We start from the raw sequence: 26636 nt of genomic DNA on the forward strand, positions 1-26636 counted from the left end.
CTTTGGCACTGGCAATATCTGCAGCTGAGCTGCATAATAATGAAGAGAATGAGAAAAATTGATTTGTGAGTGGAACAGGCATGTTGTCCCATTCCTGCAGGTCTCAAGTCCGGCACTACTCCACTCTCTGTATGGGAAGTGTAGAACACAAGTGATACGTGAAATAGCACATTGTCATACTTTGCAAAGGAAACACAACTCATGAGTAATTTTCATTTTACCGGAAAAAAACAAAATCCTACCATGTACACCATGTTAGGAGTCTGCAATAGCAGTGCTAAATAAGTCCTTCTCTGATGCCAAGCTCCCTAGAGCAACTCTGATGATCTTCTATCCAGTTCCCAGAGGTACCACATGTTCTTGGTCTGCTGTGGTGTAGAAGATATCCCTCCTGTTTCTTAATGGGTAGACAATGTGCACAGTAATAGACATTTCTGAAGTTAGGATTTATTGAAGAAAGATTCCTTAAAATGAAAAGTTTGTCACAGATGCCATTCTTACAATGTCAGGTTGTCAGGTGAGGTAAAAAATGGCTTCCCCTGGTCTTATAGTTGCAAGCAAAGCATTTATTGCAGATCAAAAAAAGATATATTGGGAGATACTTTATTTCAAATGTATTTTTTTTGAACTTCTATGAACTCATCTTTCCTGTCTGCCTGCCTTCCATTCGTTGCTATTGGCTGGATATCTAGGTATCATACTATTTCTTTCCACCTAATTTTTATGGGACATGCTCATTGTTTAACTTCTATCTGTCCTAGGAGGTGTTTCTGGCCATTGAAATGACAACACCAGTCTGCAATCATTTTCTTCTCCAATGTCCTTGTTTTAAACTCCACTTGGGTAGGACTTTATGCTATCAACACTTGGAAATAAAGAATTAGTCTAACAATTTCTAAATTCCCTGATTTCAGGGTGGGTCCTTTGAAATTTTTCTTTTCACAGAGGCAATGAGACCCAATCATTCATTTCTCCTAATGTCTTACCCTTTCCCCCTGACAGCTTTGCTTGTTTTCCTCTCAGAGAAAATCAAGCAAGAAAAATGGAGCTCATGAGTTTTGGCCATCATGTTGTTAGGTAGGGGTGGGGAGGAGGTAAAGGAAAGTAGAAAGAAGATAGGACAGGAAGATGGGGTGTTGGCTGAAATCTTATTCTTAAAGAAAATTTGCCCAGGGTATTACCATTTCTCTGCCATTACTCCTCAGCCTGCCTTTTCCATCAGAAGATGCACAAGATGTCAGTTTCTAGCACTGTTTCTACTTTGGGAGGCTTGTGAGGACAGGGAGGGACTTGCATTCTTAAAGGGTTGTGTACATTGCCGGGGGCGGGGTCCACCCACCCCTCAGTCTCCCTTTTTCCAAATTAGGGTATTCATAGTGGAGTTTTTTTTTTTTTTTTTCAAAATTCCTTTCTACTTACCTGTCTTTTCTTGTATCTGTCTCCTGAGAAAGAAGCCACATTAATTTGTGACATTTATGGAATTATCCTGGTTTCCAGTTCTCAGTGGTTATAATACAAACCATTCCTTCCTTGTTAGCATGCTGCTCATGTCATACTCCGCCCCCCCTTTTCTTTATTAGTAGTTTTACTTAATTCTCCTGGGAGGGAGGTCCTATGTCCCAGTATTATTCCATCTCCTTCCCCAGAATTTCATTCAAACAGTCAAAAGCCAAGCCAGCACACCACTTACCACACCACTGATAGGCCAGTGCCTCTTGATCCTCTGCAGGACATAGTTCAGCTTCTTGGCATGGCAGGCTAGGCTCTTCATGATAGGGCTCCTTTATTCCTCCCCAGGAATCTCTCTCGATTCTTAAACCTTACCGTCCAGCAATACTAAGCTGTTTGAGTTACTGTGCACACCATGCCACTCCATGTCTCCTCTATCCTCTTCTTGTGTTGTCCCCTATAGTTGAAATGCCCTTCTCTGACATGTTTGTCTTCTTCTTTCTTGCCCAAACACACCTGACAATTTTGCCAGATATTGTTCACAGCTCCAGTCTTGATGACCAGCTAGCCCCAGCCCATGCTCTACTGCCAAGGCAGGATCAGTGCTCTTTTCTGACCTATCTGGCATGTTCCTGTCATTACATGTTATGCCGTTAATCTTTATCTTTTGATTTGTAATTATCTGTACTTCTGTCCCTCTCCTCCAGCAGATGGGACCCCCTGAAGCAGGAATAGTTTTTTGTTTTTTGTTTTTGTTTTTGTTTTTTGTTTTCTGTATGACAGCACAATGCCTAGCACATAGTAGGTCAAAGAATACATAGTCGTTAAGATGAATGAAATGAAAACAAGCTAAGAGGCTTACTACTCCAAGGAGAGTAGTTCACAACAAAGGAATTTAGAATAATCTGCCACCATAATAGAACACCTTCAGTAAGTAGATGACACCTTTATCATAGGCAGACTGATCTCATTCTCTGATAAATAAAAAATATGAGAAATCAGAACTTTAGAGGGGAAGAAAAAACTGGTGCCAATCTCACACTGGTAGTAATAGCATTTGCTCTCTGTGCTCTATGCTTTTATTATATTTTTTCCCTCGCACAGCATTAAAAATGGTCTTGAATGATCTCAATCTTCTTTCATTTAGTGGATAGCCTTTAAAGGGAAAAATGGTAAATAAGGGAAAATAAAAATTTTGACATGTAGATAAAAGTACAGTTGTCCTAGCAAATTTAATTTTTAAACTCAACTGATTATCTTAAATTCAGTATATTTGTTATTGCTCAATTTGTTATTTGTTAAAAAGAAGGGTCACCTAAAATCATTTAATGTCAAATATATCATTTGTTCAAGTAAATAAAACACCACTAGTAATTGGCACTAGAAGTTTTATAAATGCAGTTGGTTTACTTAAATAATTTAACCAGCTTTGGATTCTCATGTACCCCTTGTGGCCTAATGAGTTGGAGTCTTCTCAAAGATATGTCAGGGAATTTCTTGGGCAGAACCACCTTCAAAGAAATGGAAATGGAGGAAAGCGTTCAGAGGTATCTTTGTTTCATTTCCCGTGGAAGATTTAGTTGTACTTTTACCATATTTATTTGTTCATAACGTTGAATTTGAATGTGAGACATGGGAGGGAAAAAATTCCATTAAAATTTCTAAGACTGTATCCTTTATACAGGAAAAAAGAACATGTAGTATTGCCAGCTGACAATTATTTGAAAAAGGTTTGTGCTGCTGACTTAGGATTTTTAGTACAGGAGATTGGAAAATGCACCTATAGTATCTGGGCACAGAGTGGTATTTTTAAAAAGAAATTAAGGCTGAATAATGTCCCTCAAAGATGTTTACTTTTTCATTATCAGAACTTGTCAGTGTTTTGATACATTTCAAGTTGAGGAATTAAGTTTGGAGAGGATATTAGGGTTTCTAATTAGCTGTCTTTAATATAAAAAATGACTCTATTTGATCCATGTGGTCCCAAGGTACTCACAAGGGTCCTAAATGTGGAAGGGTGGCTAAAGAAGAAGTCATATTTAAAGATGAAAGGAAGGGACACTGGTTGAGGAATATTCTGAGAAGCAGAGCAGGCAAGGCAACATTCTCCCCAAGAGCCTCCAGAAAGGAATGCTTTTACCAAATCCTAGATATTAGTCTAGTGACACTTCTGACCTATCAGACAGTAATAAATTTGTTGTCTGTGGTAATTTGTTACCGCAGCAACAGAACACTAATACAGGTACATTCAGACAATGTGATACTACACAGTCATTAAGAATCATACTTAAAAAGAACACATACTTATGGTAAATTGTTAGGTTAGAAAAACAGCTGAGGAAATACTCTAGGAAAGTGAAACCAAATCTTTATATACCTATTTAGGTAAAATTTGAAAGATAGGCTGTAAAATGATATTCATGGTTCTCTATGGATGCTGGAATTACTATTTTTCTTTCTTCTTCCCATATTTCCCAAGTTTCTTTTTCAATCAGAAAATGAAATTAAATGTGGAACATGATTGACCTTAATTAACAATGGAGATAGGTTGCTCATAGTATTTTGTTTTCCTTCAAAATCTTGGAGAGGAGATGAGCTCCAGGTAGTATAGTAAGCTCCTGTATGGTAGCTTGTACTCAATCCTTACTTTGCCAAATATCTACATCTTAAATACATGGAAAATGTGTTAATGTCTTCCTGTTGTATTTTTTATTTTTAGTTATGAACTGAAGTTTGAAATTTGAGCCATAAGAAATTAGAAAATATTTTGGGCATTTAAGATTAGTGTCTGAGTATTTGTATTAATGGTGTAGAGATTAATTACGATTGCAGGAAGGCTAACTCTATAGGTGTAGAAGATTAAAAGACTATAGGTGTTTGAAGACTAAAAGCTGAGGTGAAGGATCTTTATGGGATCAGCTGGATACTGCCTTTCACCTTTCCTTACCAGATTCACTGCTGGCACCCATCATTGTTAAAAAGTCCCTGCCTCCCCCTCATGCTCCATGTATTTGATTTTCATTAGTGGTGGGTTTTATTGCTGCCCTTGATATTTGCAGAGAATGTAATTTAAAGGAAACTAAGCCTCTATAAGCAGGATAAAACTCTCTATGTTCAAGTCAAAAGCTTTATTTGATGCCAAGAACATTTTCAAAAACTATTACTTATGTACCATACTAAACTTTAACGATCTGGTTCTGAGTCGCAGGGTAGAAGACAATTATTTAGTACCTGGGAGGCATCAGACTCCAGCCACGAAGAGGGGAGAGTGGGCATCAGGTATACCTGGGTTCAAATGAGGGCTGCGGCCTTCAGTCTGTGCTCCTGGCAAGCTACATCAATTTCTTGAGCTTCCTTTGTAAGACGGACTGTGGCTACCCTCAGTGCCTACGGTTATTGTGAAAAGGAAAGGAAACAAAATGCTTCTCCCTGTATAAGTAATCAGTAAGGGGTGGTTGTCATTATATCTGAATGCCCATTTACTGAGTATTTTTCCTTAAACTATACAATTTAAGAAAATTCAGTAATGGCTTGTGTGTGCAGTCTCTGTAGTCATTTCAAGGCATTTTTTTCTTATTAGGTATGATAAAGTAACACACAAAACACACTGCTGTTGTATATGAAGGTAACTGGCAGAAACTTCTGTTTGATCTCTGTGTTTGTGATCATTTCCAATCGCCTTAGTACAATGAGGATACAAACCTGCACCTAGTTTCTCCAAAATGCCTTATAAAGGGGACATGATTTATTTTCATGTGACACAGTGTCAAAGAGGAACCTGGTGTTTTTTAGGTACAAGTTCTAAAGGAAAAGGCTTTGGCCTCTGAGCACTCCTAGGGAAATGATCGGAATCCCAGTACCCTCATTCTTTGGGATAAATGTTCAAAAAGCAGAAACTTTGAGGGGGAATTTAGTTCTTGGTAGGTAGGGCTGGGAGTTACATTAGAAGGTGGGGACATAATGAAAGCAAGATCACCTTGCTGGAACTTACCTTCTCTACTCTGTTTGCTTCATTATCACTCTTAAGGATTTTTTTATGGATGTGCCAAACTCAAACCTGTTACTTTGAAGACTCAGACATAGTTGCTACTTCTCAAAGATGGCTAGATGACTGCAACAAAACCCAAAATACAAAACAGGAACTTAAAACAGGGAAATGCTTCTCCTAAGATGTTAAATCAGGAGTGACTGAAAGAGCCAGAGTACTCTGGTAAATGAAGAAAATAATTAAATTTAAATAAGCAAATGAATTATTCTTGGCTTGCTAATTTCCCTTACCTTATCTTGAGATAAATTCTTTACTAGACAATGTTGAGACTCTAGGGGATCTTGGGATAACCTGCTGATTAAAGGTTAAACTGTCCTTTTTGTGCTCAATGTTGCATACAAAACAGCATTGCATATTTTCAAAGTAAACTGCTGAAAGTATAGTATCATTCAGAAAGTTTGTAAGTTTTCACAATCATTGTTTTAACACAGAAATCTGTTTATTAAACCAAACAAAACAGAGAAAATTATACCAGCCCTCGAATTTTTTTTGAATTTTCATTTAAATAAGCAAACTCTAAATCCACACCTTAAAAGATGTTTGTGCATCTATGTATTTCCAAAATACTCATATTTCAATAAGATTTTCACATTATATTCACCAACAGTATCACAAAAGTTCTTTTTTTTGTTTTTGTTTTTTGTTTACGTAACTGTAAGGAACAGTAATTCTAGAAACGCTAGAAGAAAAAGCATAGCAATGTCCACAGTTACAAGAAAAAGTGCACATTACTTGGTCACAATCACAGTCATTACTTGAAAAACTATATGTAACAAGTAGATAAGAAAGATCACTGATGCCTTAAACTCATTATCAAAAACTGAATGACGTAAGTTTTACATGAAATAAGGCAAATTCAGGAATGCACAAAGAATTTGTAATCCAACCAAAGCTGAACAACAGAAAAATAATTGTACAAGAAGCATAAACTGATGTACTTCTCCCTAAGTATTTAAAAAATAGGCTTGCCTCAGTGCACAAAGAAAACACCATTCCTGTGTATCCAACACTATAAAATAAGAAAGAAGGGCAAAGAGTAAGGGGAGAGGTGGGGACAGTTCATTGAAAGTTGCAGCTGCATCCACTGAGAGTTCTTTACATTTTTACCTAGAACTGTAAATTATACAAATTCTATCAGGAGAGGTAATGGTCTTTTTTGGAAACTATTTCTGAAATAGAGAAAGAAAAACTACACACGAGTGCAAATTTTCAGATTGTCACTTGCAACCGCTTAACATTCAGTCACCTACATCCAATTGCTGCTGGAGGCATGCCTGTAACACAGCAGCGTCAATCCGGAGTGAGCAGCTGTAAGGAACCAAGGTGTGATTTTTTTTTTCAATGATATGTCTTTTTTAATATTAAAAAATTCTGTGATGAAAACCTCTATTGCAAAACTGCAATGTTGAGTGGCATGATGAGCCTGAGTGCAGAAACGCAGGCTTCTCTTGGAAGTAGCTCCTGATGTGACGGTTTAAAGAACTTAGCCAGGTTGTGTTTTCTAGCATTGTTATTTTTGTAGAAAGAATTTGGAAAGAGGAAAAGGCAAAGGGATATGGAAAAGGTACTTACAGTAGTTTCTCAAAACAGTTTTCTTTTAGGACCTATGAAAAAGTTACCAAAGTAAAAATGACAATTTTGAATGAAAAACAAGTTTTCTTTTTATAAAAATTACACATTTTTTAATACAAGATCCTTCTCATTGTTGTTATATCCTGTAGCAACAACAAAATTGGCTTTTTTTCTTTTGCCAGATATGCAGCTTTCCATCCAATAAGTCAGTAATAATAAGTCCATTAATATTTCAGTTGGATCTTGAACTATTTTTTTCATACCACAAGCTTCTTCTGTTTTATCCTTGAATTAGGAATATACAGCCTTTTTTTGTTTGTTTTTTGTTTTTTGTTTTTTGCCCCAGATATTTATGCTGACAAACTAAAACAAAAAGCAGTAGGCTGGACACATTACAGTATCTCAAGTACTTCAGAGGTCAGAGTTCCTTTGAAGCACCTTAACACATCACTTCATGGATCAAGGACAATGTGGCATAATGGAAGTATTTCTCTTAAGACTGTGCAGTAAGACCAGAAGCATCTCTGCTGGGAAATCAAAATGTCATTAGTGGAAACTGCAAATTTAGACCTCAGTGAATAGGCTCGTCATTTGCCTCAGTTCTGTTGTAAAATAAGATTTTCCAGTTCATCTGCAGAACGCAATAAAAATGCAGCTGATTCTCGATATCCTGCAACGAGCTGTCTCACGGCATTGATTTCAGTTGGACTCAGCTGGGGTCTGGAGCTTGAACTGCTGGAGGATCCTGAGCTAGTTGCCAACTGCCTCTTCATGCTGAGATCCGTGGGTCCTAGAAAAAAAAATACAAAATTAACATGAACAATCTTTGTTACGGTACTTTGAACACGGACATTAAATTGTTGACTTAATTCACTTACTCTTCTTAGAGATGCCAAAGAGCAACATGATGTGTAATGAGTGGCTGAGTAGTCTCAGATTCCTTGTCCAGGCAATCCCCTCTTACTGTGCAAAGACGACGACCTTCTCCTAACATGTATTTTTCAGAAAATTCATTTTTAAGTCTACTTCCCTGTAGAAGTTTCTCAGCAGTAGCTAAAATGTTGAGACTTACAAATTCTTTGTGCTTGTACCATTGCTTAACAAATAATTTTAGATTCCACCAATTCAATGCAGAAACATCCTAGATTGTGATGCTAATGATCCAGATTAGGAATTCCTCCATTTAGAACAAAGGAAATTTTGGACAGGGGAGTTCAATGACAAGGTTATAGTTTCAACAACTATTAAGTGGCACAATAAGGATGTGAATTGTGGATTTTTTTCATCTCAGGCAAATACTGTTCTTCTATTAGGGTGGTTAGTATTGAAAAATATTAGACTAAAATTAGAATTTTAGAAGAGTACAAAGGGTAAGTGATCAGTAAAACAATTCTGCAAAAAAAAAAAATAGACTAGGAATAGTGCTTTAGGTAATGCTGAAGCTGCTTCTATATTTATTTGCAGGAAACATTTAGGTGTCAAAAGGTTTATTACATATAATTAAATCAGATAGATCTGCTTTTTGACAACATTTTGTCAAATTTTGGGGGTAAATTTTTACTTTAAAACAATGTTCGTTACTTAACACACATCTGAATTAAAACAATTTAGTTACTTAACACAAATGTCTGAATTAAAGATTTTTAAGATGCTTTGCATCAATTATTCTTGGATTATTAAGGTTTTTTATGTGTTATTATGGTTTCTAAGTGTCTGTCGTAATAGCAATTACTTAATGAAAGTAAGAACTATAATTATTTGCAATGAGTAATGCATTTCAAATCCTTGAATAAATATGAATAAATGTGTACACAATTAAAGCCATGCTCAAAAACTGTAGCGATGCTCTAACTTGAAAGTATTTTAACAAATTTTTCTTAAATGTAACTTTTCAGGTAATGGTATTCATTTCATGAACTGAAACAAGGGATGCTATTTTATCCTGTTCTTTTTGAGGCCTGATAGAGACAGGTCAAGACCCAATCCCCCTCACCCTTTACCCTGAAGGGAGAAGACTCCTGTCAGCTTGGAGGCAAGTGTCCCATGAGACTCAAACAGTTTCACTTGTAATTTAATTAGGACAGAGACAAGACCAGCACACAAGAACTCTGACATTTGAGATGGACTTATTTCCATTTCTGCCACAGTCTTTCAGAGCCTTGATTTTCTAGCAGGAGTTAGATTCCATTTGTTCTGCTCTTTACAACATCATGATTCTGACATAGCAAGCTGAAAAGGGAGAGATGTGGGGATGTCACACTTGGCAAATACGAATTAATGAACAAGTATTCAAGCAAATCATTAATAGCAACTATCTTTAGTTGCTATTAAAATGCTTTCAACTATTTGGAAAACTCTGAGTGGATTAAGAAAATATAATGAGTTCTGGTTTGTGGATGAACCAACTTTAAATTTGTCTTTTCCCCCCCTTTATACTCAAGAATCCCAATACTAGTACAAATCTTTATAAAAGAAAACAGAAAGGATTTCCTTAAGTTATGTCGATATGTCATGTCTAATTGATTATCCTTATTTTATTAGAAGTTGTAACATTTTGTGATGTTTTGCTGATAAGCCAAGTGGCTGGTTGACATCTTTAACTGGAATTGAGAAAGGCTGAAGCTAGGGCTCAGGTTCTTTTTTGGGATAAAAGAGACTGTGATTTCATTCTAACACTGCAGTTTATAGGTTATTTTCTACCTGTGGCTCAGGGGGAGAGGCTTTGAAACTTAAGACGTGGCTTTCACTTTCTTTTTTTTTTTTAAGATTTTATTTATTTATTCATGACACACACACACACATACACACACACACACACACACACCACACACACACACACAGAGGCAGAGACACAGGAGAAGCAGGCTCCACGCAGGGAGCCCGACATGGGACTCGATCCCCAGTCTCCAGGATCACACTCGAGGCCGAAGGTTGTGCTAAACCACTGAGCCACCTGGGCTGCCCTTTCACTTTCTTTCAGATTATTAACCTAGGCAAATTCTAGATAGCTCAGTAACACAGAAGCAACTCATACCATTGTTATTTCTCTGGAAGAAAGTTGACTTCATTATCTTGGTGTCTTTTGGATACAGGATCAGAATTAAGTATAATAAAACTGTAAGGAATTCTTGTTGCTGAGTATTTATTATTCAGGTTTTCAAAGTTAAGAGTTTGAGTAGGGCAACAAAAAATTTTAAATAGTCATAAATGAACAAACTATTTGACTACGGACTACTCAAACAGCCCCTTGTTTGTCACTAGTATTCTTATCTTCGCCATTCAGACAATGTCATACTTGACTGGCCTAGCTTAACCCAAATGACAATTGATAAAAAGTAAAATTTCAAATTTTATAAAGATGTTGAATTTAAAGAAGTCCAGAAAAATATTCTCAGAGATTTGCTCAGATCACAAAACCACTAAAAAATGTGGTTCTGGAAGAGTGGGACCAGTTAACCAAACAAGCAATAATAATGACACAATAGATGTGTCAAGAGAAAATGATTTGAGTAACAAGTGTTAAAGCAAATAATCAAAAAACTTGGCAGGGCCATTTGAAAACCATAATTAGGCAGACCTGCTTTATTCTGAAAATTTGAGTAAAAGATATTTCATGGTAACATGAAAATATTAGAAAAACTAAGATCCACTCTTTAAAAAAGTTTTGGGGGCATATTTAAGTCATAAATAAGTTGTAATTAAATGAAAATGTATATCCATAACTCATATTTGTTGATATATTTTTTAAATTACAGTTTACGTACAGTGTTAGTTTCAGGTGTATAGCATAGTGATTTGACAACTCTGTTATGCTATGTTCTTTTTAAGTTTTACTTAAATTCTAGTTAGTTAACATCTGGAGTAATATTAATTTCAGGAGTAGAATTTAGTGATTCATCACTTACATATAATACCAGTGCTCATCACAAGTGCCCTCATTAATACCTATCACCCATTTAGTCCATCCCCTGACCACCTCCCCTCTAGCAACCCCAGTTTGTTCTCTATAGGTTAAGAGTCTATTTTATGGTTCACTTCTTTTTCTCTTCCTTTCCCCTGGGTTCATCTGTTTTGTTCCTTAAATTCCACATATGAGTGAAATCGAAAGGTATTTGTCTTCTTGGATTTATTTTTGCTTAGCATAATACACTCTAGCTCCATCCACATCATTGCAAATGGCAAGAGTTCATTCTTTTTGATGGCTAAGTAATAATTGTATATTTATATCACCTCTTCTTTATCAATTTATCAGTCAATGGATATTTGGGCTCTTTCTATAATTTGGCTATTGTTGATTATTCTGCTATAAACATTGGGGTGCATGTGCCCCTTTTAGTCCATATTTTTGTATTCTTTTGATAAATGCCTATTAGTGTAATTGTTGGGTCATAGGATAGTCCTATTTTTAACTTTTTGAGGAACTTCCATACTGTTTTCCAGAGTGGCTGAATCATTTTGCATTCCTACCTACAGTATTAGAGGGTTCCCCTTTCTCTGCATCCTTGCCAACATTTGTTATTTCCTGTGGTGTTAATTTTAGCCATTCTGAAAGGTATCAGGTAGTATCTCATAGTTTTTGTGTTTCCCTGATGCAGAGTGATGTTGAACATCTTTTTGTGTGTCTGTTGGCCATCTGGATGTCTTTGGAAAAAAAGTTTATCCATGTCTTCTGCCTATTTTTAAACTGGATTTTTTTGGGGGGTGGGTGGGGAAGGGTGTTGAGTTTGATAACTTCTTTATAGATTTTGGATACTGATCCTTTACCAGATAGGTCATTTGCAAATATCTTCTCCCATATAGGCTGCCATTTCACTATAAGTGTAGCTAGCATCCATCACCAAACAAATCTATTACAATCCCATCGACTATATTTTGTAAGCTAAACCTTTAATCCCTGTGACTTACTCATTGCCTAACTGGAGGCCTGTATCTTCTACACTCCTTGAACCATTTTGACATCCTCCATCCCTCTAGTAACCATCAGTTTGTCCTCTGTATTTATGGATCTGTTCCTGCTTTTATCTGTTTTGTTTTTTAGTTCCACAAACAGGTGAAATCATATGGTGTTTGACTTTCTCAGGCTTATTTCACTTAGCATAATACCCTCTAGATCCATCGATGTGGTCTCAAATGGCAATTTCTCATTCTTTTTTGTTAAGTAACAGTCTATTACACACACACACACACACACACACACACACCCCACATTCTTTATCCATGCATCTATTGGCAGACATTTGGTTGCTTTCATATCTTGGCTGTTGTTAAAAATGCTGCAATAAGCATAGAAGTACATATATCATTTTTCAAATGAGTGCTTTTATTTTCTTTGGGTGGATATCCAGTAGTGAATTACTGGATTATATGGTATTTCTGTTTTTAATTTTTTGAGGAACCTGCATATTATTTTCCATAGTGGGCACATCAAATTACATTCCTACCAGTAGTACGTGAGTGTTTCTTTTTCTGTACATCTTCACCAACACTTGTTATTTCCTGTCTTTTTTAGTCCAGACAATCTGATAGGTGTGAGGTGATAACCTCATTGTGGTTTTAGCATTTCCCTAATGATTACTAACATTGAACATCTTCAGGTTCTCTACTTATTTAACATTATTTATTTATTTAACATTTATTATTTAACATTATTTAACATTGAACATCTTTTCAGGTCCTCTACTTATTTAACCAGATTGTTTGGGGGCTTTTTGAGTTGTATAAGTTCTTTATGTATTTTGGATATTAACCCCTTATTAGCTATATTATTTGCAAATGTCTTCTCCCAATCAGTAGGTTGCCTTTTCAATTTGTTTGATGGTTTCCTTTGCTGCACAAAAGCCTTTTATTGTGGTGTTTTCCCAACAGAATTTTAGTTTTGCTTTTGTTTCCCTTGGCTGAGGAAACCTATCAAAAAAATGTTGCTGAGGCCAATGTCAAAGAGATCACTGCCTATGTTTTCTTATAGGAGTTTTATGGTTTCAGGTTTGACATTTAGATCTTAACCCATTTTGAGTTTATTTTTGTGTATGGTATGAGAAATTGGTCTAGCTTCTTCTTCTTTGTGTGTGCGTGTTTACATGTAGCTGTCCAGTTTTCCCAGCACCACTTTTTGAAGAGATTGTCTTTCTTCCCCACTGCAATTTTTTGTCTCCTTTGTCATGGACTAATTATTGACCACATAAGTCCTGATTTATTTCTGGGCTCTCTATTCTATTCCATTGATCTATGTATCTGTTTTCGTGCCAATAGCATACTGCTTTGATTACTACAGATTTGTAGTATATCTTGAAATCTAGGACTGTGATACCTCTGGCTTTGTCCTTCTTTTTCAAGATTGCTTTGGGTATTTGATGTCTTTTTGGTTCCCTACAAACCTTAGTATTATTTGTTCTAGTTTTGTGAAAAATGCTGTTGGTATTTTGATATGGATTGCATTAAATCTGCAGATTGCTTTGGGTAGTATGGACATTTTAACAATATTAATTCTTCCAATCCATGAGCATGGGATATCTTTCCATTTGTGTTGTCTTCAATTTCTTTCATCAGTATTTAATGTTTTCAGAGCACAGTTCTTTAACATTCTAATTAACTTTATTCATAGATTACATTTCATTTACTTCTGCTCTGATCTTATTTCCTTCTCTCTACTATCCTCTAGCTTTGTTGGTTCTTTTTCTAATTGCTTTAAGCACAAAGTTAGATTATTTGAAATTTTTGTTGTTGTTTTTTTTTTAGGTAAGCCTATATCACTATAACCTTGTCTTTTAGACCTGCTTTTGCTTCATCCTGAAAATGCTGAAACTTTGTGTTCTACTTTTATTGTCTCAAGGTATTTTTCAGTTTCCTCTTTATTTGTTGAAACATTGGTTGTTTAGTAGCACATTTAGCTTCTACGTGTTTGTTTCCAGCTTTTTTTTTTTTTCTATTTGATTTCTAATTGCATACTGTTGTGGTCAGAAAAGACAGTTGGTATAATTTCAATCTTCTTAAATTTATTGAGACTTTTTTATGGCCTAATATGATCTATTCTGGAAAATGTTCCATGTTCATTTGAAAAGAATGTGAATTCTGTTTTTAGATAGAATATTCTATATATCTGCTAAGTCCATGTGGTCTAACGTATAATTTAAAGCCACTTAAAAAAAAGATTTATCATTGATATAAGTGGAGTGTTAAAATTCTCTACTATTTTCATCATATTACTGTCAGTTTTTCCCTTTATGTCTGTTAATATTTGCTTTTAATATTTAGGTGCTTCTATGTTGGGTACATAGGTATTTACAACTATTATATTATCATCTTACTGGATTCATCCTTTACCCCTGTGTAATGCCCTTCTCTGTCTCCTATTAGAGTCTCTGTTTTAAGGTTTATTTTGTCTAATACAAGTATTGCTACCCCAGCTTTCTTTTTTGCTTCCATTTATTTGCATAAAATATCTTTTTTCATTCTCTTTCAGATAGTATGTTTCTTTAGGTCAGATGTTAGTCCCTTATAGGGAGTATCAAGATGGGTCTTATTTTATTTTTATTTTTTATCAATTTAGCCACTCTGTACCTTTTGAGTGGAGAATTTAAGCATTTAAAGTAATACTTAATTGCTATTTTGTCCATTGTCTTCTGGCTTTTTGTAAATCCTCTGTTCCTTTCTTCATGCTGCCTTTGTGTTTTGATTTTCTGCAGTGATATGGTATCCTTGACTAAATTTGATATTTAAGCATAAGGAAAGGTGATTAAAGGCCAATATCCCTGATGAACATATAGACAAAAATCCTCAACAAAATATAGCAAACCAAATTCAACAATATATTGAAAAGATCACACAGCATGATCAGATGGGCTTATTCCAAGGATGTAAGAATGGTTCAATATCTGCAAGCCACTGTGATGTCCCACATTAATAAAATGGATATAAAACATATGATCATCTTAATAGATGCAGACAAAAACATTTGAAAAAATCCAACATATTTTAAAAGCTCTCAACATAGCAGGTATAGAGGGAAATGTACCTCAATATAAAGCAGAAAGTTTTTTTTTTTCCTCTAAGGTTATGAACAAAACAAAGATGCCCACTCTGACCACTTTTATTCAGTATAGTGTTGGAAGTGCTAGCCAGGGCAATTCGGTAAAAATAAATTAATTAATTAAATAAGTAAATAAATATGTAAATAAATAAATATGTAAAGAAATAAAAGCATTCCAAATTAGAAAGGAAGACATAGGGATGCCTGGGTGGCTCAGCAGTTGAGCATATGCCTTCAGCTCAGGGCGTGATCCTGGAGTTCTGGGATAAAATTCCACTTCGGGCTCCTGCATTGAGCCAGCTTCTCCTCCTTCTACCTGTGTCTCTACCTCTCTCTCTGTCTCTCATGAATAAATAAAATCTTAAAAAAAAAAAAAAAAGAAGAAGACATAAAACTGTCAAACCTAAAATTTGTATGGAACCACACAGGAACTCAAATAGTCTCATCTTGAGTTAGAACAAAGATGGGGACAATATCCTCCCTAATTTCAAACAACGTTACCAAAGCTATAGTAATCAAAATAGTCTGGTATTGGCATTAACACACCATGGAAACCAATGGAAAAAATACATAGCCCAGAACTAAACCCATGTGTATATGGTAAATTAATTTATGACAAAAAAAGCCAGGAATACACAGTGGAGAAAGAATAGTCTCTTTTATAAATGGCACTGAGAAAACCAGATAGCCACATACAAAAGAATGAAACTGGGCTTCTATCTTAAACTATAGATAAAAAATAATCCAAAGCAGGTCAAACACTTTAATACCTGAACCCATAAAGTTCCTAAAAGAAAAAATAGATAGTAAACTCCGTGACATCAACTTGGCTATGATATTTTTGATTTGACATTAAAGCAAAGGCAACAAAAGAAAAAATAAACAATAGGGGCTATGTCAAATTAAAAGGAAACCATCAACAAAATGAAAGGCAACCTACAAAATGGGAGAAAATATTGGAAAATCATATATCTGATAAGGAGTTACCATCCAAAAAATATACAAGCTCAATATAACTCAATAGCAAAAACCAAAAACCCCACAAAACCTGGTTAATAAATGGGCAGATGATCTGAATAGAGAGTTTTCCAAAGATGACCTATAGGTGGCCAATAGTACCTAGAAGTGCAAGTCAAAGCCACCATGATATATCACCTCACATATGTTAAAATTGCTGTTACAAGATTTCACAAAACTTCTATGGAAAAAACTCAAAATTCAACAATTGATAAATATATTACAAAATATGTAGTATAGGACTACTAACAGTGAAATTCTTTGGAGGAGGGAAACATTTTGCTTAACTGGGATTTCAAGTTTATATTCCCTGTTACAAAATCAATTGTAAATGCCTCTCTGCTAATGTGGATCTATACAGAGATTTTATCAGTTTTATACAGATAGTTGTTTCCAAATACTGATAATAGTCCACAAGATTATAATTTTAATTGAGTATATTCATCATTTGTAAAGCATTTATAGCTGCCTACTAGATTTTTTTTTTTTTGATACTTACCTAGTAACCTATCAGTGCATTGCATATTTATCTGGCCATTCTTCAACTGAACAATAAAAACTATTCTGTAATATGGGGATTTATTTTGCACTTGTATAAAGTCCCAAAAAACATTGCTGAGCGTGTAGTGTGTGCTCGGTGAATATATCTACTAGAAATGTGTGTGAAAATTTAGATTTAACTTCTTGTTTGACTTGAACAGTATGAATTTATAAAGCAGCTTAGTCTACATGTGATCCAAACAATGTTTGTCATCAGGAAAGTGGCTTTATCACAGCATAAGCTTCACATACAAGAACTGTTTGATATTGTAATTCTAGACTGAATTCATCAAGAATCATTGTCCATTCTGCAGCATAAGCTAATTTCCAAAGCCATTTTGTGTTTGGTAATAAAGTCTGAGGGCAGTTCTTGTTCAGAAAAATTTCAGTCTTGGCCCTGACCTGAAAAAAATTGTAATAATTTCCCATAAGCCATCAAGCTGCTGTGTCTTAGGACAAGTAAGGATATTCGGATACTATTTTTGACAAAATATCACATAACTGATGTTTAAATTGATGAAAACAAAGTTTAAAGTTAATACTACTGTTCAAATATCACATGATAGTAAATGTTTTCCACAATATACCTATTTCAAGAAATGAATAGTTCAAGAAATAACCATATGCCTTATGTTTTAATGAACAGTAAATTTGTCCAAATAAGCCTTTTTCTGCTTCATACATCTTAGCAGATTCTACTTCAGGTTTTACTGAATTATTTTGTTCTTTGTTTTAAAAATATTCTCAGCTAAAGGTGTTCAACTTCTACTGTTTATAAACACTAAAAGTCATTTGTCACTTCAAATTCATCATTAATTACTCAAAAAAGCCCCAGCAGTATTAGTAACATCTCAACTTATTAAGAGACAAAACCACTTTTAATCAGTTGCCTTCTTTTTTAATTATTTTGCCAACATCTCAATTTCAGCCCTTCAAGCACTGTTTTTGCCATAATGCTAATATCAAGGAAGTTTATTTTTTCTAAACACATTTCTTCAATTGCTGCAATCAAACATAATTTAATAAACTCACTATGAGTAAGTGAAGTTACTTTCCCTGCTTAACTAACACATGAGCCACTTAGAAACTTACTTTGGTTGCAGGCTTACTTTCATTTTCTATTTTGATCATATATTTAATACTAGTATTTGATAATATTTTCATACTTTTCTGCCAAAGGATAAAAAAATTAACTATTATTCTTTATCATCTTGGCTAAATTAGCTGATACATACAAAGCATCCAGTGCTGTGTCTGGGTAATAGCAGATACACGTTACTAAATTCAAAATACTGAGTTGCAGTTACAGACAGAAGTGATGATAGATTTTGCCCTTTAATACTGTTCTTAATGATAGGATTCAGATGGCATCACCAAATGTGCTGAGGTGCTTTTCATTTCTTTTCCCCTCTTTTTGAGCTGTTTGTCTAAAGTGAGTATTTTATCCTTAAAGTTTTGGTAAAACTCATTTGTAAAACTATCTGAGTCTTATTTTTTAATGCATTGGTTTTTATGTATTAATCATTGTGAATTCATGTTGAATATCTTTTTTTTGAGTCAATATTTGCCAATTATGTTCTTGTACAACAGTCTTAATTTTTAAATATACTAGTATAAAGGTATAATATTTTAATTTTTAAAATATTTTGTTCTTTCATTCTTATTTTATACTTGTTCTTGGCTAATCTTGCTAGATGTTTTTAAGTCTTTTCAAAGATTTTGCTTCAATTGGTCTTCTCTATTGCTGCTTTTTTTTTTTTCTGTTTAATTTCTCCATTTATTTTCTCTGTTCTAACTTCTTGGTATAAATGAACAGCTCACTAATTGTCTTTCTATAACATGTGTGCCAAAATACCACTTTAGTTCCATCCAACAAATTTAATGTGTAGTGTTTTCATCTTTATTAATTATAAATATTTCTAAACACAATGCTCTCAGTATATTAATAATCTTTGGTTGTCAACATTTGCTTAGTCAATATGTCTGAAAATATTTGTTGTCAAACATGTCTGGGCAGGTTCTAAATATAGTCAGATTAAATTTTTGTTGTTTTTTTCAAATCTAAATGATTTTCTTTTCTATCAGTCATTCTCTGAAAGAAGTGTTTTAAAAGTTATGGCTAGGCCAATTTCTTCCTACAATTTTGTAATTTTTTATTTATTAATTTTAAGGTAATAATATTATTGGGACACATAGTTTTAGACAATTGTGACTCTGAACTGTTCCCTGAATTATTAGTTAATCTAAAGCTTTTGCCTTAAAGTCAATACAAATTTACTTTACTTTTACAAAATTGGGTTTTGTATGGGTCTTTTCTATCAAAATGAAACCATTTTATGTATGCATCTTCCTTAGAATCCATACTTTAACAAATAATGGATTAAAATAGAACAAAATATGATGTATTAATATAAGGTCTGGGATCACTCCATCTTCAGGGGACTTATCCTTTGATAGGAAAGAAGGTCGGATGCTACAGTTCAGTGAAAATTGTTCGTCTCCTCTGAAGTTTGTGTCAAACTCAAGCCATTTTCAAACTATTCAGGTCTACTGTAGGTCTAATAGATTGTGCTGCCAAGTACTTAACTCCTCTTGTCCTCAACAAATTTATCCTTTTCTACTTAATAAACACTGATTAATCAACATTAAGTTACCCAGGAACAGGGTATTTATCCATAAAGTATGTACCAAATTGCTGAGATACATGTTCTACAGACAACTAAGAAAACACATAAAGCAAGGTATTTATCACTGTCAAGTAGCTATCTAAGGCATTATGCAAGAGAGAAAAGAGTATATGGATCACCCCTACTCTCCACCTACATCGTAAGTCTACTTTCTAGTAAAATGAAGGATCAAGCACTGACAGCAATTACAGGTTGAATTAGATCTTCTGTAATATACTTCTGGGCTGATTTGAAGGCAATTTTGAATGTTTACTTTGGACTGTAATTGATGATATCTCATACATTACAAAAAATTGTACATGATTTCCTGAGCCAGATTTAGCTGAGTCTTTATATTTAACATGCAGATCTCTTAGATCTGTTTTTTAAATTTTAATCTATTAAATTTTTCCTTCACCAGGTCTTCTTGTATTTTTTTCATTGTCTTAATCCATTTATTTCATTTTTTTCTCATCTAAATGTACCTTGTTAAACAAAACAAAACCAAAAACCACCAAAGAGCAAAATTGCAGTTGAATATATTTTTCTACAGAATTTGAAAGGACTCCATTGTTTCCCCCATTAGGAAGGCCCATCTTTCTTCCACTTATATTTGCTAACTGCTGGCACTCAGCTCTGTAAACTGCCTTAGTGTTTTCATTGTATATAGCCTTTCCACTTGAGCTTCAAATTCATTATTTTGTAGAGACTTGACTAATCATTCTGATAAACTGTAGGAAGACCTGGCAGTGAGTCATTGTCCCAGCAGAGTCTTAGAGATTTATGAGGGAAACAACTCAGCATGCTTATTTTGTGCCTAGTTTTGGCTTGTGAGAAAGGACGCAAACATTGCAGTAGAGAGAGAAGAGTTGTTTAACTTCAATGGAATCAAACATATTACATGAGAGTATAATGAATTATTGTACTACTTGACTTTATGCATTTTCATACATGTTTTTTTTTTCAAGGAAGAGGAAGCAATCCCTTAAAAAATAAGCCCAGAACATTCATTTATTATTTTTTGGAGCTGAGGTAAAAAATGTCTTAATTGGTTGGACTATTGGGTTTTGCCTTCATCTACACCCCAATGATTAGTTTTACCTTTCCTTTTGTTTAAAGAGTATTTATTTATTTAGAGTGTGAGCGGGGGAGGGAGAGTAAACAAAAGGGGAGAGAGAGAGAGAGAGAGAGAGAAAGAATCTCCGGCAGACTCTGCTCTGAGCAGGGAGCCCAACATAGGGATCTGTCCCATGACCCTGAAATCATGACCTGAGCCAAAATCAACAGTGGAATACTTAACCAAATGATTCACCCAGACACCCCTTTTTAAGGGTTTCCAAGGATTAGTAGGAAGCTTAGTAAATAAAGGGCAAGATGAGATTAAAAAAAAATCTCCAGAATGTCCTCAGGAAAGACTAAATATTATTGTATTCTTTTCTACTTTTATCTTATTCGGTTTTTAAGTTAATAGGAAACCCCAATAAACTACAATTTCAAAATCTCACCTGTAAGATGTATCTGTTTATGTGTATCCATTCAATCTATTTCCAAAGATATTTGAAGATATTTTAAAGATGTAAATTAAATGGTAACTGTACCTGTGTTAAAGTACTAAAAACTCGAGTAAATAGTAAAACTCTACTAAAGAATTAAGAGTTGGACACAGGTTTCATCTTCAAATGATGAAATCTCAATTAATATATACATATAAATATATATAGTTATAAGAGCATAAAACTAGTATGTGAAAAACTGGGTTCAAGTCTTAATACAGAAACTTTTCTAGATATGTGAACCTTACATTTGGGCAAATCTTTTATTCTCTGAGATTGACAAGTAAAATGGGAATACTGCTACTACTTTTGTCCATTTGTCAGGTTGTTGGAGCAGGAGAAATGAAATTATGAATGTTAAATGGTCCAATGAATGTGAGATCATATTCAAAACTGGGATCCTACCCTTCCCTTAACTTCTCAGTAATAATAGGGGATTCATGGATTAGTTATGTTAAACTCTAAGGGATTATTCAAGTTTATATGACTCCTTGTATTAATCAAGGTTCTCCAGAGAAACAGAACCAACAGCTAATATATGTGTATGGGTATAATATTTGTAATGAGGGAATAGCTCACTTGATTATGGAGGCTGGGAAGTCCCAAGATCTAAAGCTGACAGGCTAGACACTCAAGAAAGCTGAAGGTGCAATTTCAGTCAAAGTCCTAAGGCCTGAGAACCAGGAGAGGTGACTGTGTAAGTTACAATTCATTTTGATTTTCATTTCCCTGATGATGAGTAATGTTGAGCATCTTTTCATGTGCCTGTTGGCCATCTGTAGATCTCCTTTGGAGAAATATCTGTTCATATCTTCTGCCCATCTGTTAACTGGAGTATTTGTTTCTTTTTTTTTTTTTTTTTTTTACATGTTGAATTTGTATCAGTTCTTTATATATTTTGGATACTAACCCTTTATCAGATATGTCATTTGCAAATAATTTTTCCCATTCAGATTGCCTCTTAGCTTTGATGATTGTTTCTTTCACTGGGCATACCTTTTTGTTTTGATGTAGGCCCAATAGTTCATTTTTGTTTTTATTTCCCTTCGCTCAGGAAACATCTAGAAAAATGTTGCTATCGCCAGTGTCAGAGAAATTACTCTTGATGCTCTCTTTTAGGACTTTTATGGTATCAGTCTCACACTGAGGTCTTTAATCCAGTTTATTTTCATGTGTGGTGTGAGACTGTGGACCAGTTTCATTCTTTTGCATGTTGCCATCCAGTTTTCCCAACACCCTTTGTTGAATAGACTTTTTCCCATTGTATATTCTTTCTTCCTTTGTCAAAGAGTAATTCACATATAATTGCAAGTTTATTTCTGGGTTTTCTGCTCTGTTCCATTGTTTTATGTGTCTATTTTTGTGCCAGTACCATAGCTTTGTAATATACCTTGAAGTCTGGAGTTGTGATACCTTTAATTTTGTTTCTCTATTTCAAGATTGCTTTGGCTTTTTTGGGGTCTTGTGTTCCCACACAAAATTTGCAATTGTTTGTTCCAGTTCTGTGAAAAATGCTGTAGATATTTTGGTAAGGACTGCATTGCATCTGTAGATTCCTTTGGATAGTACAGACATTTTAATAATATTTGTTTTTCCAATCCATGAGCGTAGAATGTCTTTCCATTTGTGTTGTCTTCAATTTCTTTCATCAATGTTTTACGGTTTCAGAGTACAGGTCTTTCATCTTCTTGGTTAAATTTATTCCTCAGGTATTTTGTTAATTTTGGTGCAATTATAAATGGTATATAGAAAGGCAACAGATTTCTATACACTGATTTTGTATCCTGACTTCACTGAATTCATTTATCACTTATAGCAGTTTTTTGGTAGAATCTTTAGGGTTTTCTATATATAGTATGGTGTCATCTATAAACAGTGCAAGTTTTATTTCTTCCTTACCCCTTGTCTTGTTCCTGACCTTAGGGGGGAAACCTTTCAGTTTTTCAGCATTCAGTATAATGTTAGCTGAAGGTTTTTCACATATAGCCTTTATTATTGAGGTATGTTCCCTTTAAACCTACATTGTTGAGGGTTTTTATCATAAATGATGTACTTTGCCAAATGCTTTTTCTGCATCTATGGAAATGAACATATGGTTTTTATCCTTTCTCTTATTGATGTTATGTCATGTTGACTGATTTGCAAATATTGAAACAGCTTTGTGTCTGATGAATAAATCCCACTTGATGGTAGTGAATGATTTTTTTAATATATTTTTGGATTTCATTTGTGAGTATGTGGTTGAGGATTTTGTATCTGTGTTCATCAGAAAAATTGACCTGGTGGTCTCTTTTTGTAGTGTCTTCGTCGAGTTTTGGTATCATTGTAATGCTGGCTTAAAAAAATGTATTTGGAGGGTTTTCTCTTTTATTTTTATTTTTTTGGAATAGCTTGAGAAGCATAAGTATTAAAGCTTCTTTAAATGATAGGTATAATTCATCTGTGAAGCCAGCTGGTCCTGGACTTATGTTTGCTGGGAGTTGTTTTGATTACTGATTCAATTTTATTGTTGGTAATTGGTCTGTTCAGATTTTCTATTTCTTCCTGCTTCCTTCTATTTCTTGTGGTAGGTTATAGGTTTCTAGAAATGTATCCATTTCTTCTAGGTTGTCCAATTTGTTGGCATATAACTTTTCATAATATTTTCTTACAGTTGTTCGTATTTCTGTGGTGTTAGTTATTTCTCTTTAATTTGTGATTTTGAGGCGGCTTTTTTTTTTTAAATGAATCTGGTTAGAGGCTTATTTATCTATTCTGTTGATCTTTTCAAAGAACCAGCTCTTGGTTTTATTGACCAGTTCTAGTGTTTTTATTTTATTTTATTTTATTAGTTTCTGTATCATTTATTTATCTTTATTATTGCCTTCCTTCTGCTAGTATTGTTTTTTGTTCTTTTTTTAGCTCCTTTTGGTATACGATTAGGTTGTCTGAGATTATTCTTCCTTCTTGAGGTAGGCTCATATTGCTGTAAATGTCCCTGTTAGAATCACTTTTGCTGCATCTCAAGGACTTGGACCATTGTGATTTCATTTTCTTTATCTCCATGTAATTTTTGATTTCTTCTTTCATTTCTTGGTTGACCCACTCATTTTTAAGCAGCATGCTATTTAAACCTCCATATATTTGTGGTCTTCCTAGATTTTTCCCATGAAGTTGATTGCTAGTTTCATAGTCTTGTAGTCAGAAAACATGCATGGTATGACTTCAGTTTTTTTGTTGAGACTTTTTTTTTTCTTTTAGACTTCTTTTGTGGTCTAATTTGATCTATTCTGGAGAATGTTCCTTGTGCACTTGAAAAGAATGTGTATTCTACTGTTTTAGGATGGAACGTTCTCAATATATTCTTAAGTACATCTGGTCCAATATGTCATTCAAAGCCACTGTTTCCTATGCAAATCAAAACTACAATGAGATATCACCTCACATCTGTCAGTATGGCTAAGAACAACACAAGAAACAACAGCTGTTAGCAAGGATGTGGAAAAAAGGAACCCTCTTGCACTGCTAGTGAGAAGACAAAGTGTATAGCCACTGTGGAAGTTCCTCAAAAAGTTAAAAATATAATTTATGATCCAGCAATCACACTGCTAGGTGTTTACCCAAAGAATACAAAAACACTAACACTATGTTAATAGCAGTATTTACAATTGCCAAGGTATGGAAGCAGCCCAAGTGTCCATCAGCTGATGGATAAAAAAGATGTATAATTATACAATAGAATATTATTTAACCACAAAAAGAATGAAATCTTGTCATTTGCCACAACAGGAATGGAGCTAAAGAACATAATGCTAAGTGCAGGTCAGAGAAAGACATATACCATATGATTTCATTCATACATGGAATTTAATAAACAAAACAAAGGGGAAAATAAGAGAAACAAATCAAGAAACTCTTAATTGGAGAGAACTGATGGTTACTATAGACGGGAAGTGGTGGATGCATGGATTACATACGTGATGGGGATTAAGGAGGGCACTTGTGATGAGCACTGGGTGATTTTTGGAATTGATGAATCACTATATTGTACATCTGAAATTAATATAACACTTTATGTTAACTGGATATTAAAATAAAAACTTTTAAAAAGCCACTCTTTCCTTGTTGATTTTCTGTTTTGATCTTTCCATAGACTTAAGTTGGTGTTAAATCCTCCCAGGATCATTTTTTTTTCCAGGATCATTTTTATTACTACTGATTAGTTCCTTTGTGTTTGCTATTCACTTTTTAGTGGAAAGTTTTAAAGTCTATTTTGTTCCAGAGTACTATTGCTATCCAAGCTTTCTTTTGACATCATTTGCATGATAAATGTTTCTCCACCCTCTCACTTTCAATCTGCATGTGTCTTTCAGTCTTCTAGAATCTCTTGCAGGCAGCATATAGATGGGTCTTGCTTTTTAATCTACTGTCATTCTCCTTTGATTGGGGTGTTTAGTCCATTTACATTCAAAGTAATTATTGATAGATTGCTATTTTGTTACTTGGTTTGTGGTTGTTTTTATAATTTTTTCTGATTCTTTCTTGCTCTCTTTCATGGTTTGCTGGCTTTCTTTAGTGATATACTTGGACTCCTTTCTCTTTATTCTTTGCATATCTATCACTGGTTTTTGATTCGTCGTTACCAATAAGTTTATATATAACATCTCCTACATAGAGCGGTCTTTAGAAAGTTTCTGGCCACTTAAGTTTAAATTCATTCTTTACTCCCATCCCGCCCACGTTTTATGTGTATGTTGTCATATTTTATATCCTTTTATTTTGTGAATCCCTTCACTGATCTTTACAGATACTCTTTTTTCTTTCTTTCTTTCTTTTTTCTTTCTTTCTTTTCTTTCTTTCTTTCTTTCTTTCTTTCTTTCTTTCGTTCGTTCTTTCTTTCTTCTTTCTCTTTCTTCTGCTTTTGTGCTTTCTACTTTTTATGCTCTCATTATGGTCTTTCCCTTCCACTCAAAGAGTCCTTTAATATTTCTTGTAGGGCTGGTTCAGTGGTCAGGAACTCCTTTAGTTTTTATCTGTGAAATTCTTTGTGTCTCCTATTCTGAATGATAGTCCTGGTGGATAGAGCATCCTTGACTTCTTATTTTTCTTATTCAACACTTTGTAGGCAAAAAGGGAGTACCATAATATATTCAAAGTTTCTGATGATAGTCTTATAGAGTTTCCCTTATATGTGGTTTCCCTTGTATGTAACTCATCTTTTGTCTTTATGCTTTTAAATTTTATTTTCTATCACTACTTTTTGCCATTATAATTACCATGTGTCTTGGTGTGGACTTTGTTGGGTTGATTTTGTTGGGAGATCTGTTTCCTTCCCCACATCAGGGAAGTTTTCAGCTGTTATTTCTTCAAATACATTTTCTGTCCCCTTTTCTCTTTCTATTTTTGGGAAACCTATCATGCAAATGTTACTATGCTTGATGGAGTCACTGATTTCCCTAAATCTATTCTCATTTTGTATAACTTTTTTTTCTCTGACATGCTGAGCTTGATTATTTTCCATTACTGTCTCCCAGGTCATTAATTCATTCTTCTGCTTCTTATAGCCTGCTATTTATTCAATCAGGTGTATTCTTTATTTTATTTATTGTGTTCTTCATTTCAGAAGGGTTTGTTTTTTATCTCTGTGTTGTGTCTCACCAAAGTTAACCACTCTTTTTCAAAAAAGAATATTTTTCAAAAGTGAATATCTTTATGATCATTACCTTAAATTCTTTAATCATGCATATTACTTATATTCTACTAGTTTAGGTCCCTTGCTGTGATTT

At 34.2% G+C, this 26636-nt stretch overlaps 1 protein-coding gene across 12 annotated transcripts in view; it reads right to left on the reverse strand.

Annotated features, from left to right (window-relative positions):
* Window positions 1-5914: 5914 nt before the first annotated feature.
* The window catches only part of NOL4 (nucleolar protein 4), a 391120-nt gene continuing 370398 nt past the window's right edge, over window positions 5915-26636 (reverse strand). For all 12 annotated transcript variants that reach the window (XM_025996936.2, XM_072732138.1, XM_025996935.2 and 9 more), the window contains one exon: window positions 5915-7859. In XM_025996936.2, coding sequence (XP_025852721.1) covers window positions 7666-7859 — 194 coding nt within the window. In that variant the 3' untranslated portion in view covers window positions 5915-7665. The remainder of the gene's footprint in view (window positions 7860-26636) is intronic.

Source organism: Vulpes vulpes, chromosome 13, assembly GCF_048418805.1.
Source record: "Vulpes vulpes isolate BD-2025 chromosome 13, VulVul3, whole genome shotgun sequence".
NCBI lineage: Eukaryota > Metazoa > Chordata > Mammalia > Carnivora > Canidae > Vulpes > Vulpes vulpes.